The sequence below is a fragment of the Poecilia reticulata genome, linkage group LG8 (genome assembly GCF_000633615.1).
Source record: "Poecilia reticulata strain Guanapo linkage group LG8, Guppy_female_1.0+MT, whole genome shotgun sequence".
NCBI classification, from domain to species: domain Eukaryota; kingdom Metazoa; phylum Chordata; class Actinopteri; order Cyprinodontiformes; family Poeciliidae; genus Poecilia; species Poecilia reticulata.
In genome coordinates, this window is record NC_024338.1 from 22265440 (window position 1) to 22284027 (window position 18588).

The window sequence follows — 18588 nt, forward strand, 5'->3', positions numbered from 1 at the left end:
CAGCGACATTGACCAAGATCTTGATATGTGGTTTGTGTTCTACCTCTGCGCCACCACAGCACCACAGATCATGTAATTTTTTCTAGTTAACATCACTTTTTCATCTACGTAATTGTGATATTCCCCAATTCTTTGGATCAACGTTAAGGAGAAATGTTAACTTGTTGACCAAAATACTTCACCCACCCAAAACTCTCATGATGAAGAGATAAAACTCACTTCACCTGTTAGTGTTAATATTATGCCTAATCCTCCTATGACTGTACTGACATTAGAAAGCAATAACAGTGTTTTGTCATAAAAGTCATTTAAGCCCCTTTTTAATGAATTAATATGCTTCTGATTTGTGCTGTTCAAGATCAAAACAATGCGACATGTCAGCTGAATCTTGAAAACGATCAAAACAATCATCTGTTTAAATACTCCCATGCTCTAAAACTAACGCCACCACCATCACACACACACAGTGCAACTTAACTGTGTTTATTTCAATCATCTTAGAGAGAACCACAAAAAATATTTAGAACAGAGGACTGCATGTACAGAAATATCCACACAGATGCACCATGGGCCAGTCACACTATTCTCAACAGCAGCAAAAACAACCTGTTCACACATCGACAGTTCAAATTAAACACCAACAACAATAATATTGCTCTCTTACATACTTTGGACAATATTTAATAAGAAACTTCTGAGCTTATTACTATTAGCTACTTCATTGTGTTTTTTTAATGCATGTTCTATATCTAGTTCCCTACATTAACTCCCATAAACTCCTGGAAATAATCACATTTGACAGTATTTAGGACTGTTACACCAGAATTACAACAAAGCATTCCCACAGTTTGAAAAACAAAAGTTGACGTCAGCACAAAGATGAACACAATATGTGAAGGTAGTGCAGGTACTGGGTGGATTATGTAACAAAACGCTCGAAAGTGGTTTGTGCATCATTCTCAAAAGAAAACATCAGTTAAATAATTTAGAGAGCTATTTTGATATAAAATATTGCTAAACATAATTTTAACCCAGTTACCATAACTTTTTATGTTTGTTTTTTTAGTGGCCTCTGTGAGAACTACTGGTAATATTTATTTCTCTGTTTCTTTATACACACACTCAACATTTACATTGAAGATTGTATCCTATTTTTTTTCGTCTTATAAAATTCATTTTTACATCCTTTTCTAATTTCTTAATCATCCGAACTCCTGCAGCGAAAGTAGCACCATCATCATCGTAGTTCATAAATTTTATTTACCGTATCTGCTGCCTCGTTTCTCACATTTTTTATTTTTTTTACAAAAATGAGTAAATGTGGAGCTTTCGGATGCAGTGGAAGCTGTGGGTCAGGCCTGAGCCTGTTCGCCGAGGAATTCGTCCAGGACGGCGATGATGTTGCAGGCTTCGGGCAGGTCGCTGTGCTCCGCCCGGGCGTTCTGCAGCAGCACGTCTCCGTTCCCGCAGCCCTGCAGGAACTGGCAGCAGCGGAACAGGGCGTAGTGACTCATCTCGGCCTGACGCACGAAGCGCTTCAGGCTGTTCATGTCCTGGATGGCCTGCGGAGCGGCGGAGGTGGTTCAAACAGAGGAAGTAACGAGCGGGAGAGAGAGAAAAAAATAAAGAAAGAAATCAAAACAAAGCAGGAAACTATCGACGCTGATGGGAAGTAATAACAGAAGTTATGAAGAGGAGGAACTGAAAGCCCCGATCTACTGTTTCACAAAGCAGCTTGCTTTTTTTTTTAAAAACATAAATAATCTGAGGTGATGCTGCATTTTCAGCAAACTGAGTGAAGTTAATCATGCAGTGCTGTCCAAACGTATTCATCCGACTTGAACTTATTCACATTTTGTATGAGTGTTTTGGGACTTTATCTTATACAGTCATATGCAATAAATTAGAATATACGTCCAGATTAAAAGCACCTTTTGGAAATAACAACCTTTAAGCAGGTATTAAACATTTATTTTAATAAGCCCACCTTACTCTTTTAAAAAATATCTTTGTCATGTTTCTGTCACCTATTAACAGAAAATCTGAATTTAGGTCTGGACTTTGACTAGGCCATTCTGAGACATGAATCTGCTTTGATCCAAGCCATTTCATTGTTGCTTATTGTTTAGGTCGCTGTCCTGCTGTGAGATGAAGGCGTTGTGCTTACATCACACAATGTTTGAATTGGAACCCATAATGTCTGATGTTGGTCTCATGTTTGCTGCACATGGACCATTTTCTTTTCACATGAACCATTTTTTTTTCACTTTGCGATCATGGACCAGTTTCTACTGTCCATAAAATCCTAAGAAAATATATTGAAGTTAATACTAAAATGTGAATAAGTTCCAGAGATGTGAATGCTTTTACAAGGAACTGCACAATGACAAGAATATCTAACAACTTACATTCAGCAGGATGCTGCAGAGCAGAGGATTTAGAAAACGCTCTCACCTTCAGCTTGAAGTTCTCCAGAATCTGTCGGAGCAGGAAGGGGTTGCAGCGCTCTGCAGCGTTTAGAAAGGCCTGAATCCAGCCGTCGCAGAAACGGTTACTGACTGAGGACAGAAAACATCTGATGAGGCTCACAGAGAGATTTAGTGTTTTAATTACCAGAAATGCATTTGATCCTGTCCACACTGCATGTTTGGAAGAGAACCTGCATAGGCTGGATTTTTTTTTTTTGGTGATTCATTTATTCTGAAAAAGAGATTTTGGACATATGCATGTCTACTATAAATACATCGCCATTGTGGGCCTTAAACAGTCTGAGCTATGTGTGCCTGTGCAGATGACACCTCTTGCAAACCAAATCTCTGAGCAAAACATGGGCAAGCAAACACGCCTGTGGTCAGTGGTTATAACAGGCGTCTGCATGCGTTCCTGAAACATGTCTCACCGGTGTTAGAGAGCGTGGGCGGGCTGGAGGAGCAGTCGATAACCACATCAGACTGTGTGTCCTCCGACATGGCTTTGCACAGAGAGGCAGTGGTGGTGTCCTGCTGAGACAGGCCCTGCAAACTGGCTGCTTTAATGAACCTGACACACACAGAGACCCGTTACACGCTGCACAGGCATTTACACACGTGGCAGTTTTACAGTGAGGGCTGGAAAAAAAAACGTCGCGCCACCTGGACACGTCGGCCTTTGTCCTCTCGTCCGCATTGGTGACCTCCACGTGTGTGTGACTGAGAGCCTGCAGGAAGAGAAGTTTGGCGGCTGGAGTGTGTTGTTCTGGAAAACATCGTGTCTTGCAGAGAAGCACTGGAGCTACTTCAGGGGATTGTGGTAAATGTACATTTAAGCCAGCAGTTCAGGCAGGATTTGCGAGCTACGCAAAAACCTGAACTTAAATAAAAATAGAATGAAGAAAAAAAAATAAATGTACATAGTTAAATAAAAAAGAAAGGGAAATTTAAAGGATACAGCAGCTGGAGGGACATCTGTCCACATAATAAATGACTGGTTTAGTAATGTAAACACCAGAGCTCCATGAATAAAAGAGGAACAAGCCGTCAGTTTTTTATGATGAATCTGAGCTCAAGTCACAGGTAACTAAAATATCTTGCAAAGTGACACTCATGGCCGTTAGATAAAACACTACATGCATTACAGGAGCTTCGACATGCAGTAAGAGTCGACTTTCTAAGACCTGAAAAACATCTGAAGCCTCAGGTAATGAATTCAGGTTCTGAATCCTGCATCAGGCATGAACAGGAAAAGAAAAGCATCTCTCATTATAGTAACTTGCGAGCTCAAAATTGAGATACAAGTAAAAAAAAAAAAAAATGAAGAAGAGCATGGAGGAACAAAGAGTGCCCTTAAGGCAGCCCACAACAGAACCAAGAGGTGCAGAAAAGCGATGGTATCAAACTCGGCCATAACACCACGATTAATTAAGAAGAAAGTTGGTCTTCTTAGTTGGTCATGCTGGAATGTGAATGCATAAAATGAAGGTTTTTATGATAATGCAGTGACGGTTATAATTTCTCTCCCTGTTCTGACCAGCATTGGTACTATGATAGGGTGTTTATCAACATTTTATTTTTTCTAAAAATTGAGTCATCAGCATAGCTTCCCTTATATGTTCTCAAAAGCATCAGTGAATAGAAGAAGCTGGAAGTCTCACTTCTTTATACATAATCAGTTTTACTGTTTTACAGAGGTCAAAACTTAAATCAACTCCCACTCTACCAGTCTATTAGGTACTTTCAAAAATACCATGCCATTTGGTGGTAAAAGGTCGACTCCAACAAAGGGACTTAAAGGGAAGTCAAAATACGTGATTTGGTTACTGAACTGATAGGAAGATATCAGCAGATGTTTTGTACTCTTAAAAGTAGAAATAAAAAATCAAAACCATAATAAAATGTCGACAGCCACCACCATATGCCACTTTATGTAACCTTTCTGATGTAGAGGAGAAAGCTAATAATCCTGAACTGATGAAAAAACAAGATTATATATAATTAAAGGAAATTCTGGGATGTTTTCCCATCTAATTCCAGAATACAGTAATTCCAAATATGAGCATTAGAGCCTCCATGCTGTTTAATTTGATCACCTAATTTCATACACTCAGACGGTTAGAAGAGACGACTCACAGCATGCAGCAGGAAGCTGATGTTGCTCTGGACCAGCTGCACCACTCGATAAATGTGCATCACCGACTCCTCGTACCAGCGGCCCAGGTAGGGACGGACTTCTGTCTCAAGGTTCTGCAGCTACAACAAACACATGGTAAGATGTTTAAAAGCAACAGCCTTGAAATGCGACTAGAAAACTTCATTTTGTCACATCTTCCCACCTCTGGAGTTTGAAGGCTGCTGTGTAGGCCTTGGACATATTTATCAAGCTCTAATCTAAATGTAGTTTAAAGTCAAAGAATTTAAGAAAGGAATTGGATTATATGAATACATTACAATGTTGAGGCTTTGTTGTAACTTTTGCTTATTCCATGAAAGGAACAAGGATATAAGTTCAGACCCTTTTCGGAGCCCCCCATGAAGCAGATGACATATCCGTTTCCATCAGCGTCCGGCTGTTCTGGAGACCTTTCCTGCTCCAGGAGACAGCAGTAGCAGCCGATTGCCTGCTCTGGAAGACTGCAGAGAAAAAGGACATTAATTAAAAAAAATAATCTGACCAACTGTTTACGGTGTCTCCTGCATGATTTGGGACAAACTGTAAACGAAACTTATGTTTTCCTTTCAGCAAAGGCTTTCTTCTTGCCACTTTTCCATAAAGATGTCAGATCTGTGGAGTGTGTTGTTTTATTTACACACAGTTGGGCTCCATTGACTAATTATGTGACCTGGGAAGGCAATTGGTTGTGCTAAATTTTATTTAGGAGTATCAGAGCATAAAATCTCTGTCTGCCCTTTGCTGAAACAAAAAATAACACCATTTATCTGTAGCAAAACTAGTATTAAAATTAAAAATTGACATAAACTGCTGTCCATTAATGGCATGGAAATGTTTGAAGTTGGGAAGATTTCTATGAAATTATGTGTTATTAGATTTTATTTATGCAAATTATCTATGCAACGCAAAAAAATGTAAGGAACAACTTCTCTCTCCTGTGAAACATTTTCTACAACTTCTTCAGTGTTGCAGCTTTTTATCATTGGTGAGCTCAGATTTCTCTCACAGCCCAATCACAGGGATTTTAATTACAAATCTTTGAGTGACTATATGTAGAGTACCTTCCAAACACTGTCAAAACCCTTTAAACTTTTATTCAAAGCTGGCTGAGACACAAAAATACTTATCAATTTTAATTGAGGCGAAATGTAGTTTTAGAAAGTATATCTGAAAACAAATGCAAGCTACAGTTTTCAAAAATCTTAATTGCAAAAAATATGAAAACCCAGAATAATAGCTGTCAAATTTCAAAGGTTTGTGTTGTTCTGTCACATAAAGTCTCAATAACTAACAATAAAGCTTGTGGTTTTAATGACACACAAAAAAAAAAAGTAACCAAAGTGTACGAATACATTTTTAGTTAACTTTGATGGTTTGGTGAAAAAATACCTGAGCTCCACAGTGGCAATGTTACCCATGCCTCCAAGAAGAGCTCCTTTACTCAGCCTCCTTGAAATATAGATCCGCAGCTCCGGTTCTGCTTCTGATGGAAGGCTGCTGTCAATTAGTGTCAARCTGTGGACAAAAAGAAATTAAAAGAACAATCAGAAAAGAGGTGGTTAAGATTCAAGCCATCAGGAAAGACGATGAAGAATTTGGAAGCCACTCAAATCAATGAAGAAAAGAAATGCGAGGTGTTCACAAATAATCCCAGATAATCAGGGTTATCATCCCTGAACACACTCTGGAGTGAGGACACTGTTCAGATGAGGAAGCAGTGTAACTCAGCAACACACTGATGAGAAATCAGAACAAAATCATGAGTGAAGTCAGCCACGATGAGTCCATGCTGGCTGGATATCCAGTGAAAGCCCAAAGTAAAAACAGTGACAGCCACTGAGAAAGCGAGACGGTGGACGGATGGCTCCYGTGTTACCTAAAGTCATCGTGACTTGTTGTGGAGTCTGCACGTCTCTGGTTCCACGCCACATTTTCTCCACAGGCCTCAGATCTAAGACGACCAACAGTTTACTCATCACCTGCTTAGATTTTATGATTGAGCCTTTACGTGCACAAAGAGGACTGCTGCACAGCAATAAATCCTGGTTTTATTAAGGTGGAAAGCACAGTAAACTACAATATGAACAATCAACAGCGACAGATTGGTTCAAAGTAGCATCTGCAATAACATAAATTAAGCATTACCTGGTGCCCTGATAAAGATAGATGGTGTAGTAGCAGTTCARCTGAATTTTCTGGCTGTATCCAGCAATATCTTCGCTGTCAAATTCATCTCTCTCCTCCACGTCGATTGAATCCTGGAAAGACGAAGTCTGGGAAGAAAACATCCTGCTGCTACACGGAGGAAGCTAGCACCGGAGGAAACAGGCCAATAGAAGGACGTGTTTCAATGTTCACTGTTGCTTTGTTGTTGATTGTGTTCAAATATGTCTGAATTTGAGGTTAATTGTAAAAAGAAAGGAAAAAACCTAAAGGATGAGCCAGTTTTCCTGCCTGGATCCAACATGTACTTTCAAAAATATGTCCGATGAAAATTAAGGTCTGTCACAAGGGTTCCGGGCTCTTGTGTGTTCACTCAGTGAATGAGCGTCAATATTTTAGTGTCTCAGTGTAAAGCTGATTAGTATATGTTTAAAAATGTTCAGCTGAAGTGCTGATCAACATGGTAAGTGAAATAAGAACTTATTCAACGGTATAATTAGGGGGTTTTAAAGTTAGACCCAAAGTTACTACTGGCAGATTTAGATTTTAAATAATTTCTCAACCATCAAGAACTTTTCTTCTCTGCTCCAATGTGATGCTACCATTCCCTATTGAAAAAACAAATGTAGCACTAATTATGTAATATTTGTTATCAGCTACAACACACGCTACAGCAGATAATGACCACTGTGTTGGTCATAATGTGCTGGACTGTCTTGGGGTTGTTTTTTGTTTTCCCATAGGCCGTGTAAGTGGCCATTTTCTGATAAAATGCAAGCAGATGGAGTACATATTAGATTTGTTCATTAAAAATGACAGTAAGTAAATTCCACAAGTTCACCAGCAGATGGAGACAAACAAAACCTTAACTGTGGTGAGTTTGCTGTTTAATTAACCATAGTTCATTATTCTTAGTTTTGCCTTTCAAAAAGTTTTTATATTGAAGAAACCTTTTTTTTAATAAACTAATGTGTTTTTTTAGATTGGTACTGGAGAGCACAGAGAACAAGCCTCAGTGAGTGACTTTTATCAATTAATTTATGATAAGTTCATTTTTAATTTTTTACGACAACTCACCTGTAATGTCCTGCACTCAGCCCAGCTATTTCACTCTCCTGTTGTTAAAGATCGATCAGTACTATAACATTAGTTTAGTAAAACTTCTGACATTTAGTTATTGTTTTGATGTGTCATGGTGGCCCCCATGAGGCCATTCTTTTGATTTTTTTCAGATGGTACTCCTGTTGTGGTTCTTTTTAAAATAGGTTTATGCATTCATCTGGTCTCTGATTTCTCTGGCTGCTTGTAGTGGATGCAGTATTGTATTTTACTACTTTGTATTGGTTGTACAACAGAGCTTTGTAGGGGACATCAACGCACCAAACTGAAGAGCTATGTGTTGTTAAGCACACAAAAACTGACCCTGAACATGATGTTGCTGGCATCACATGATCATTACTCATCTGAGTAATGATCATCACATGGTGATCATTACTCATCATGTGATGGCCAATTTTGTAAATATGATCCTGCTCTGGCCTACACTGTGAAACACACATTGTTGTTGGACTGATGTCACTGTGGCTGTTGGGTTAGGGCTGCCAGAAACTTTTTTTTTGTTCATTTTAAAAGAAACTGTTTAGTTCTAAATAAAATAATATATTCATTCTTGTTTTTTAATGGGCTTTGGTGTTGACTAGTGGCCTTTTAAAGGACCTTTATAAATTGTCAGTTCAAACATTTGTAATGTTTTTTGTGCTTTCATTATACTTGATAAATGAACATCTCAAATGTTTTCCTTTTTCTACAGTCTACATTAAAACTAATGCTATGTAGATAGTTCTAGCTGAGTGTAATATAGTTGTTAAACATCTGGATTACTAGATACATCAAGACAAAACCACGGTTTTCTCTTCCCTCTGAGACTCTGTCTCAGTATAACCCAGATAAAACCATGACATCTTGGGGCAAGGAGATTGGGAACAAAACAAATTGAAATACAAACCACGCTCCAGTATCAAGCAGCTGTTACTTTCTGAGTATCTTTTTATTTGAAACATCATCTTTAGTGAAGCAAAGAAGACCTCACTGACAGAAATTATTTGATTCATCCTACATCCCATTGATTGCATTCAACATTTAGAGGTCCTGTAATGAAAACATAGCATTGACATAAGTAACAACAATATAAACAATTCAGTGTTTTAGATATGACAACCTTAGCACAACTTAATAAAAAACATACATTCACAAATGATGACAAACTATCTTTTAAAAACACAATAACATTTGTTATTACAAGAAAACTAAACATGTTTCAGAAAATATCAACAACATTGGATTCATTGATTTGTTACCATATTACAAAGGTGAATTTTAAAATAAAGTCTTACGAAATATGACTGCTCAGTTTAACTTGTCTATTTTTGCTGCTCACATTCAATTTAGTCAGCAAATGAGAATAAATGACTTTAATGTTGCTGCACCTTCTTGGTGCAGCTCATCTGTTTTCCAGATAAAGATAATTTAAGATAAGATATTTTCAGAGTTAATATTACTTCATCATCTGAATGTCACAAGCAACTACACCATCAAATGAAAAGCCTAAGTAGAAAGTGACCTTTTCATTTCCATGGGGCAAGGAGCCAGAATATCGAGGAACGACTCTTATTTTGCTGTCTTTATGTCCACACTGGACATATAAGTTTTCATTCTCTGTCCACCCTTCAATCCTTTTCAGTTGTTGCACAACCTCCTGGGTTTTCCACACTTCCCCTCCGAGCCATTTTAGTTTTCTCTCACTCAGCGTTCCTTTGATCTGTTTTTCGATAGCACTTCTATGGACAATCTTGTTTAGACCTCTTGCCTTTGCCAGGAAGAAGTGTGTGACAATCCTACTTTTTCTCTGAGACATGTGTTGAGTTTTTTGTTCACATAGTCTCTGAAGAGCATCAATGGCCAACAGAAGGATCTGAGCATCAGCAGAACTCACTTCTTTACTGTTTTCAGGCCAAAACAGGAGAGAGAGAAGAAAGAGGGCACTTGCTGATGACATGTATTTTCCTTTTGCCTTAAATCCCTTGCTGAGATCTTGTAATTGCTTGAGGGATAAGAGCTTTGAGGATCCAGGTAGGATACAGTTAAGAGCTATCTGGCAAAAAATGACATTAGTGAGCTCCGTTTCATCAAGATCCTTCCATGTCAGGTTTTCTGGGTACATGTCCATAATCTCCTCAATTTTTTTTCCTGCCCTCTGTGGCTTCTTGTCATAAAGTAATGAGAGGATAGATGTAATATTTCCTCCTCCAAGCTTGTAGGTTCTCATCTGTCTTTGGAAAGGTGAGAGTACGTTTCCAGGATTTCTTATATCAGTGCTCAGATTTTCAGCTGCTTGATTCATCTCCTCTTGTATAACACAGAAAAATCCAGCATAAACAGCACTTTTCCTTGTCAACCATTCTCTTGGATTATAAACCTGCTCTGGATCTCTTGCATCAAGTTCCTCATCTTCCTCACTAATGGCAGTCTGAAAGTAGCTCAGATCTTCAGAAATGCATTCCAGAGCCTGTCTCAAGCTCTTTTCCAACCCTTTCAGCTGCTGATGAAATTCCTGCCAGGGTATTTTGACCTCTTCTGGTATGTAGTCTGTTAGTAGGTAGTTCATCAGCTCTGAATATCCAGTTGTTTTTGAAAAAACATCAATTGCTGACAAGAACTTAAGCAGCCTGCAGCCAACATCCACTTCCCCATAGTATGAACTGTTTAGGTTGACTGTCTCTTTTTTTGGTGTTTTTTCAGAGGCTCGAAAAGCAGATATTCCTTTGAGGGCAATGCTTATGATTTCAACGGCCCTTTCTGGGGAAGGCTCTTTTTCTTCAAGGGTGTCATACAAATGGTAAAACCACCACTTGTACACTTGACCCAGTGTGTCAAGGATGAATGTGTCATGAGGAGACAATGATTTTGCTTCCTGTGCCCACTTAAGAGCCTCCTCAAATCTCTTATTGGTGTAAAGCAGCCGGGCAAGTTGTTGCGCCACATAAGCATCTTTTCCCAAAGCTATGAATGCAGCTTTCATCAAGTCAACAGCTTTCTGAACACCACCTTCCTCAGTTTGGACTTCCTCAATTAGTGGAGAAAAAGTTGTGTCCTTTGGGTCACCTCTGCTTTTTTTATTGCGTCTAATGAAGAGAGCTCTTATAACCTTAAGGAATTGGTCTCTGTCAAACCTGTGATTGATGAGTACATCATCTTTGATGAGCTCTGTGGCAATAGAGCTTTGAGGCATATTGACAGAGAGCTGGCTCAGGATTTCTTTGGCCACAAGCAGATGAATGATACGGATTGACTGGATGTGTGTTGAACTGTCTGTAAGATGGATGAAAATTAATTTGGCCTCATCACTGAGATGATCAACAAAAGCATGGTACCGAGTTCCAACCACATGCAGACCAATGCCCAGATATGCCTCGCAGTGAGAAACAGATATGTAGGAATCCTTTACATAACAATTTAGTAAAGCCACAAATCTGATGAGGCGAGTGGTCAGCGATGTATGATCGATCTTATCTAAAAGATTTTTAACAAAATCCTTTATGTAGCTTGGTTGGAACTCATTGCTCATAAGAACAAAGGTGAGGATGAATTTGAAGTCCAAGTCTTCAAATTGATATTTGAGTTCCTCACTTTTTTTCAGGAACAAAGATTTTTCCCGATCTGACAGTTTGTGGGTGACCGCTACTGTTTGAGATGGTGATGCCCTGCACATTCTTTCTGGATCATTTGATCTGTTGCAGATGAGCAGGATGAAGCACAACATTGAGGGATTTATCTTTTTGATTGCAACGACATTTCCAAGAATTCGTCGAAGATCATCAATGTAATCTGGATTTTGGTCCTCCAGTAGGAGAAGCACAGGAAGACAGTTGTTTTTATCATTCTCATCGTGTTCCCTCAGTTTCACTGCATGCTCACAAACAGTAGTGGCTTCTTTTGACTGTTTCACAACTGCAGATCGTAGTATTGTCCTTCTACTCCAGAGCATCTGTCGTGCCACAGTGCTTCCCCCACTGCCAGGATGATGATATATGTTCACGCTTTCAATGGGACGTGCAGCTTTGTGACGATGGATCACATCATCCAGGATTGTGCTTGTCTCTTTGTAGGCATCCCGTTCAATGATGTTTCCACATTTCCGCTTTTCAGCAAGCCAAAAGTTAATCCAGTTAATTTTTCCTCCACGGTAGAAGTAGAGTTCAGTTTCTTTGATTTCTTCATCACTCATGATTTCTAGGTTTGTGTCATCACACTGGTCAACGCTGATGATCTCCAACGAGTCTAGCATAGCCTCATCAACAGACTTTAAGAAACACAAACCCCGATTTGAGACTGGTAGTTTCCTTTCTGGTTGGTTCTTTGATAGCTGAATGCTTTGAACTGTTGCATCCACATGACTCAGTGGCATGTCAACAATGCTGATTTCTTTGAGTTCCGAAATGGGACAAGAAATCTGAGCAAGACTTGACCATTTTCTATAGTTTTCCTTTGACTCTGCAATGACAACTAAACAATCATGTCCATTCATTTCTGCATAAAACTCATGAAAAGTCTCAACAAGAGGCTGTTCAACATCAGACATGAGTAGAAAGAGAACAACGAATGAATTCCTGGGGAGGATTTCATTGCAGATTAGGGACACAGCTTTTTTCATCTTTTTTTTCCTTGTTTTGATCCAAGTTTCTTCATCACTGGGAACATTGTTGCCAGGGAAGTTGTTTCGGCCATTGCAATAGATCCAACTAACTCGATCAAAGAGCTTTAAAGAAGCAATAAGATCAGCATTTTCCAGTCTTTTGTTGTTTTCATAGTCATTGAGGAAATGTGGGGTTACAGCTTTCTGCTCCTTGTATTTACCATAAAGGCCAGACGTTTCAGAATCAGGGTCAAAGTCAAACACACAAAAAACTTTCATGTTAACCAAGAAGGTTATGTTGTCAAGATCTTCTGGCTGTATTTTATTTGCGACAACTATGTAAAAGAGAGAATTGTCCATGTGTGTTTTCCCTCCGGTCAGAAGGATGGACAGCTTTCTCTTTTGGTCTTCTCTGAATTCCAGAGGTGATTGGTTGGCTGAGGACTCGGCCTCCTCCCTTTGTTGGTCCTTCTCTCTCAGATCTTGAATAAAACGAATTAGTTCGTCATCAGATATCCGTAGTGTGTTGGCCCCGACCCTGTGATATGGGCTTTGCTCTTCATATTTCACTTTGCCATCTTTCTCAGGGAACTTTGGGACACCAACAGAGTATAGTTTATCTTTAACAATGCTGGCTTTTGGGACAATGTCATATTCAACAATCCATGTTTTCTCAGCATTTTCCTTATCAAGGACCTCAATGAAGCAGGGATTCCTGATACATTTCCTAGCATCAATTTGGTGATTTGAGCCTTTAAAGCATTTTTCAATGTAATCTAATGCATCCACAAAATCTTCTTGACTTTGGACTGGTATTCCTATGATTTCACCATGCCTGTGAGTGGATTTGACTTTATCCATTATGCCTAAGTGAATTGTTCCATTGACTCTCATATTCATACAGGCACATGCAAATCTGAGGACTTCATTTGCCACTTTTGTTTTAAATCTTTTTGAGTCCAGTTTGTGTGCAGTTTCTAGTGACTTATATTCATGACATGGAACAATCATGTTTTCAGGTCCCGTCTCTGGGGGAAGCAAATTGTGCTTCACATATCTGAAGTTTGTTGGACGCTGGTCAAATTTTCGATACTCACAGGAACCCACTCCAGACTTTACAATGTCATTGCATGCATTAGTGCCATTGTCTTGCACTTTCCTGTCAGTTGTTCCTTCTGACACAAAAACATTTTCTTTTTTGTCATGTTTTGTATTGCTACTTGTGTCAGTTTTTGCATTTGCTTTGATATGTTCTGTCTTTAACAGATCATCTCTTTTCTTGAGCAAATGATCAATTTGACCAGTTTTCATTCCAATAGTTTTGCTGAGATAACCCGTCCGTAGAGTGGTGAGAACTGATCCAGTCACTTCTTCTTCATTCAGCTTCAGTATGTAATTTTCTTTTATTCCAATGGATTTCAGCCATGAGCTCACATGAGATTCAGTCCAGGAGCTAAAAGGCAGTTTCTGCCACTCTGCTGGATAAAAGTGTTTAAATCAAGTGTTAAAATTTATATTTCTTTTGAACAATGCTTATCTTCTGTTAGTTGTTATCTAATTCATAGTAATTATAAAACACAAAAGTATAGGCTGAACAACTTTTATGCAAATTCTTAAATCAACTTAGAATAAATATCTTGACAGCAATTAGTAACAAATAGTTTTACTACAGCATATAAAATGAGTACTCATCTAAAAACGTAACAAAAACATATTCTCTTATAATTCACTGCAATACACAGTTGCAATCAAAATCTAAAACACACATTTATATGTCTTTCCTACCATAATTGACTGGATTTTTTTGCTTTTATTTTTTGTGTGTTTACCTTATCTTACTTACCCAAATCTGTTGGGTGGCAATCCATTTTACTTGATGACTGCAGGACAAATAATAGACCAGCAATTATTTTGTATATTTTAATTCCTATATCACTATATCTACATGTACTTACCATGTTCAGCTTAAATCATGGATTAATGTCACTGTCGTCAGTAATTAAGCCATAGTTGTCTGTTGGTGAAACCATAATATTAGCTATATATATATATATATATATATGTGTGTGTGTGTGTTTGTGTAGGTGTGTGTGTGGTGCATGCGTGCGTGCGTGTGTCTGTGTATAAGATTTATATATTTATATATAAGATTATATATAAGATTCAATGTCACTGTACAATATAGATATTGTTTTTTTAATAAATTGCTTCATCGCTTGTATAAAAATCTCTACAAATTCAAACAGTATGCAATAAATGTTTACTACACAATTTTAAAACTCTTTAAAACATGAAGTGCTGAATAACAAAAGAAAACCTTGATTTCATTAATCTGGCTCACTGAACTTTATACAGTTTATATTTTAGTTGTAGGTTTCTCCTCATGCTCAAGAGTTGATGTTGTTTTATATCAAGTAATTACAAATATACATGACCTGGTAATAGTAAAACTGCATCCAAGTTCTAAGTCTAAAAAGAGGACTGTTTCTTTAATAATCAAAAGCTTCACATTGTTTTCACTGATGCAGGAATAGAATGAATCGATGGCTTTGCTTAAAAAAACTGTCTTCCTTTATGCATTCTCTTCCTATTCTTGGTTGTATTACAATTTGCAGCATACAACATACAATACAACAAAAAATTTGAATATATTAAAGAAGATTTCCTCTTTGCATAGTAAAAAATATTTTGACAAATTCATTGTACTCACCAGTGTTAATGTTGCAGGCAAGCTATTTCCAGCACCTGTATGGCTTAGATTTTTGTGTTGTGCTTGATGGGGAAAAACTTGTTTTTATGCTTTCAGTGGGTGTGGCTTTTGCTACGTGGTGCACTGTCAGATTATTGTTGTGTAACACAGTTTTACAGTTAGTTTCGATTCTACAGCAACAGAAAATGAGAAGTGATTATAACTAAAAAAAGCAATGCAACTAAACTCTGTAGAACATTTGATAATGAAACTATTATTTTCATACAGTAGTATTATTTTAGGTAAATACATTAAAAGAGTAAAAATTATTGGGTCATTATAAAACATTTAGATTAATTTATTCATTTGCCTAATTAAAAGGCCAATCTTATCGCAATACACCCTTGTACAATGGACTGGTAATTTTTGTGCATTGAATATTATGACTCTGTTGACCAGTTATTGCCCTGGTTTGTGAATAGTTTACCATGATCCAAAATTGTTGAAGTTGTGAGTTTGTGAATATGATATTTTTTGTTGCTGGTTTTAGATCTGATTGAATACACTAGAGGCTCCTGCATTGTGAATGTGACTAATAATGTAGAAAATTTGACTAATAGCATTTGATGTCACATTAATATCAACAGAACTGCTCATACTCTGTTTGTTCCTCAGCTGACAACCTTGTCTTCTCCTTGGCATATGGTTGTGGCCACCCTCATCCCTTTCCATCTAATTTCTGGTATTGTCTGTTTTCACCCCTTGGCTATTGTAGATCATGCCTCTGATTAAGAAAAACATGTGAAATCTGCAAGATAATTCACTAACTGGCTGTTGCAGAAATCAATACCTCGTGTACACAAAATTCTGTACATGCTTGGTGCAGACAGTCCAGGTTTCAAAAAAGAAATTTATCTTGTATGAAAAGCTGATTTGATCATGATGTCATCCTCATAATGTCACTTAATATATTTTAAAAAAGTAATTGGTTTCTTTGGTGGACACAGGGCTCCACGTCTTCTCTTTTTTTCATCATGACTCACCATCTTGGAATTACCAAGTCATATGCTTTGTTGTCCAGAATTGCTTTCATAAATTAGACTTAATTTTAGTATCGTACAGCATACTATTAGGAGTTGTGTATTAGAAAAGTTTTCTCAGTTGAAGTCTGTTCTAAACAATTGGGATCTGACGCTTAGCGTAAGTTTCTGTTACTTAATCATATCCCTTAATGCACATTGTTTTCCTATTACCATTTAACTCACACAAAACCACTATTTCACAGTAAGTCACTACACATAAAAGATAGTGTTACGACTGGCTCAAGGTCATATAGGAATGACTCACTATTAACCATAATTTTGAAAGTTTTTATTTCAGAAAGTAGCAAAAGGAATTCATTCATGGGGTGTGTGGAAACTGACTCTATTCTTCATGATCTAATCTTGGAAACCTTTTATTGAAACGCATACAATGAGAGGAGTGTAAATGTCTTAAAATCCACATGCATGTTCCTGAATGCAAATCCTGTTCATCAGTGAGCTGATTTGTTTAACTATGTTTACTACCTCTGCTGAAGTCAAATACAAACAGGTTTTTCTCTAGGTGTGGTAGAGAAGGGTGGAGATGGCAGACCGGTTTACTCAGTTAACAGTGGCAAGTTTCGACAAGTGGGAGAGGCACAATTTTGTGTAACTCTGAAATCTGCTCAAAGCATTTCTCAGCTTTCCATGCCAATATTTATGATTTTTAATGTGTTCACATAGAAGTGTATTCAAGTGAATGTAGAAATTTTGCCCTAAAACATTTAAGTTTTGATATTGGTAACTGACATTGAGGGAAGAGACCGACTCATGTTTTTCCTGGTTTTATTCAAATTTTCAAAACATTATGCAACAAGAAACCTAAACAAAGTACTTTCAGGTGTATAACTTGAATACATTAAAGTAGATGTTCCTTTATGTATTGTAAAAAACTTGACAAATTCATTGTACTTATCTGTGTTAATTGTGCAGGCAGTAATTTGGAAGAATCTTGTCTCCTGTCCTAAAATAGCATGAACTTCACTTTTTTTTTCTTGCCACTAGTGGCATTTATTTTGAAATGAATCCAAAACATAATTCCTTTTCCAAAAAAGTAAAGATGAGGGCTGGGGGAAGACATGCAACCAAGGAAAAAGATTTGAAACTCACTAACTCCGTTAGAGTCCTCAGCCGTGACTGTTCATACCTCTGTCCCGCTGCATGATGCAAGGCAGTGTACAGTGTTATGTCTGCCACCACGACACTTGACGAAAACAATGAGCATGCTCGCTGATATATATTAATTAAATAGAATCATAGCTACTGCACACAGAGCATTACAAGAATAAAGACTTTGGTCACAGCGTCGTGGCACATGTGCCACCGCACAATAATTAAGTAACTTTTCCTTCATCGCAAATGCAACGTTTACATTTTAGGTTGTCAGAGATGAAATGCAGTGATTTTTTTTAATCTCCAGTAGATGGCAATCTCTGACCATGTTTAACTTTATCAACCAACCATCATTCGCAACATCCACTTTTGAACTCTACTTTCATTTTGGAACAGGTTTTGTTGGAACAAACAACAAGCAGAAACGTTGACAGAGTGAATCTAACACAATGGCTGCGTCAGCTGATATTTCCAACTCAGGTTTGTGACGTTTTTATAAAACGTTCCATAAACTTTGTCCTATCTTGTATTATGCTTTTATAAACTCTCCTTTTACTTGCAGAATATGTTCAATTCAAATACTCTGACTTTATGCAAGAGATGGCAGTTGGACAAAATGGCTCCCTGTGTTTAGGTTTACTTTGTGTTAATGTTATTGATATTTCCTCTATTACACAAGTGCTCCAATAGGAACATACAATGGAATTAGAAAGTACATTCTGTCCTGGTCTAAACAAGGCAGATGTTTATAAACTATATTCAAATAAGGCCTTATTTCTCTTTACAGTACAAAGTCAACCTGCTCCAGAGTTGAGGATTGTGTTGATAGGAGGGAAGTCACATGGAAGCCTCAGTGGAAAAAGTTCTACTGGAAACTTCATCCTGGGTCAAAATGTTTTTGACACCAGCAGAAGAACAACTCAGAGTGAAGTGAGGCAGCAGGAAGTGTTCAGCAGACGAGTCACAGTGGTTGATACTCCAGGATGGTGGTGGAGATGGCCTAGGGAATCCACCCCAAAACTGGATCAGATAGAAATTCAGAACAGTGTCCATATGTGTCCCCCAGGACCTCATGTCTTTCTCCTGGTTATTCCTGTTGATTTATATTTACCTCAGTGGGTCAAAGCATCACTAAAGCAGCACCTGGAGCTTTTCAATGTAGATGTTTTCAGTCACACCATCGTGTTGTTCACTGCTGTCGCTCC

General features: G+C 37.9%; 2 protein-coding genes across 3 annotated transcripts; both read right to left on the minus strand.

Moving 5' to 3' along the window:
- Nucleotides 1-467: 467 nt before the first annotated feature.
- On the minus strand, nt 468-7400 carry lg8h17orf75 (linkage group 8 C17orf75 homolog). 2 transcript variants are annotated; one of them, XM_008416877.2, is made up of 10 exons: nt 6790-7392; nt 6521-6595; nt 6034-6159; nt 4977-5105; nt 4808-4868; nt 4605-4724; nt 3132-3196; nt 2900-3039; nt 2455-2558; nt 468-1562 (listed from the first exon to the last, which is right to left on the minus strand). In XM_008416877.2, the coding sequence occupies exons 1-10, from the start codon at nt 6930-6932 to the stop codon at nt 1353-1355; spliced, it is 1173 nt and encodes a 390-aa protein (XP_008415099.1). In that variant the 5' UTR covers nt 6933-7392; the 3' UTR covers nt 468-1352. The 2 variants fall into 2 exon arrangements, with proteins under 2 accessions (XP_008415099.1, XP_008415100.1); XM_008416878.2 differs by lacking the exon at nt 6521-6595 and having other exon boundaries at nt 6790-7400.
- Nucleotides 7401-8835: 1435 nt separating this feature from the next.
- LOC103469291 (sterile alpha motif domain-containing protein 9-like) lies at nt 8836-15255 on the minus strand. The gene is made up of 4 exons (XM_008416876.1): nt 15210-15255; nt 14455-14513; nt 14343-14379; nt 8836-13974 (listed from the first exon to the last, which is right to left on the minus strand). The coding sequence occupies exons 2-4, from the start codon at nt 14455-14457 to the stop codon at nt 9362-9364; spliced, it is 4653 nt and encodes a 1550-aa protein (XP_008415098.1). The 5' UTR covers nt 14458-14513; nt 15210-15255; the 3' UTR covers nt 8836-9361.
- Between the last annotated feature and the right edge of the window lie 3333 nt (nt 15256-18588).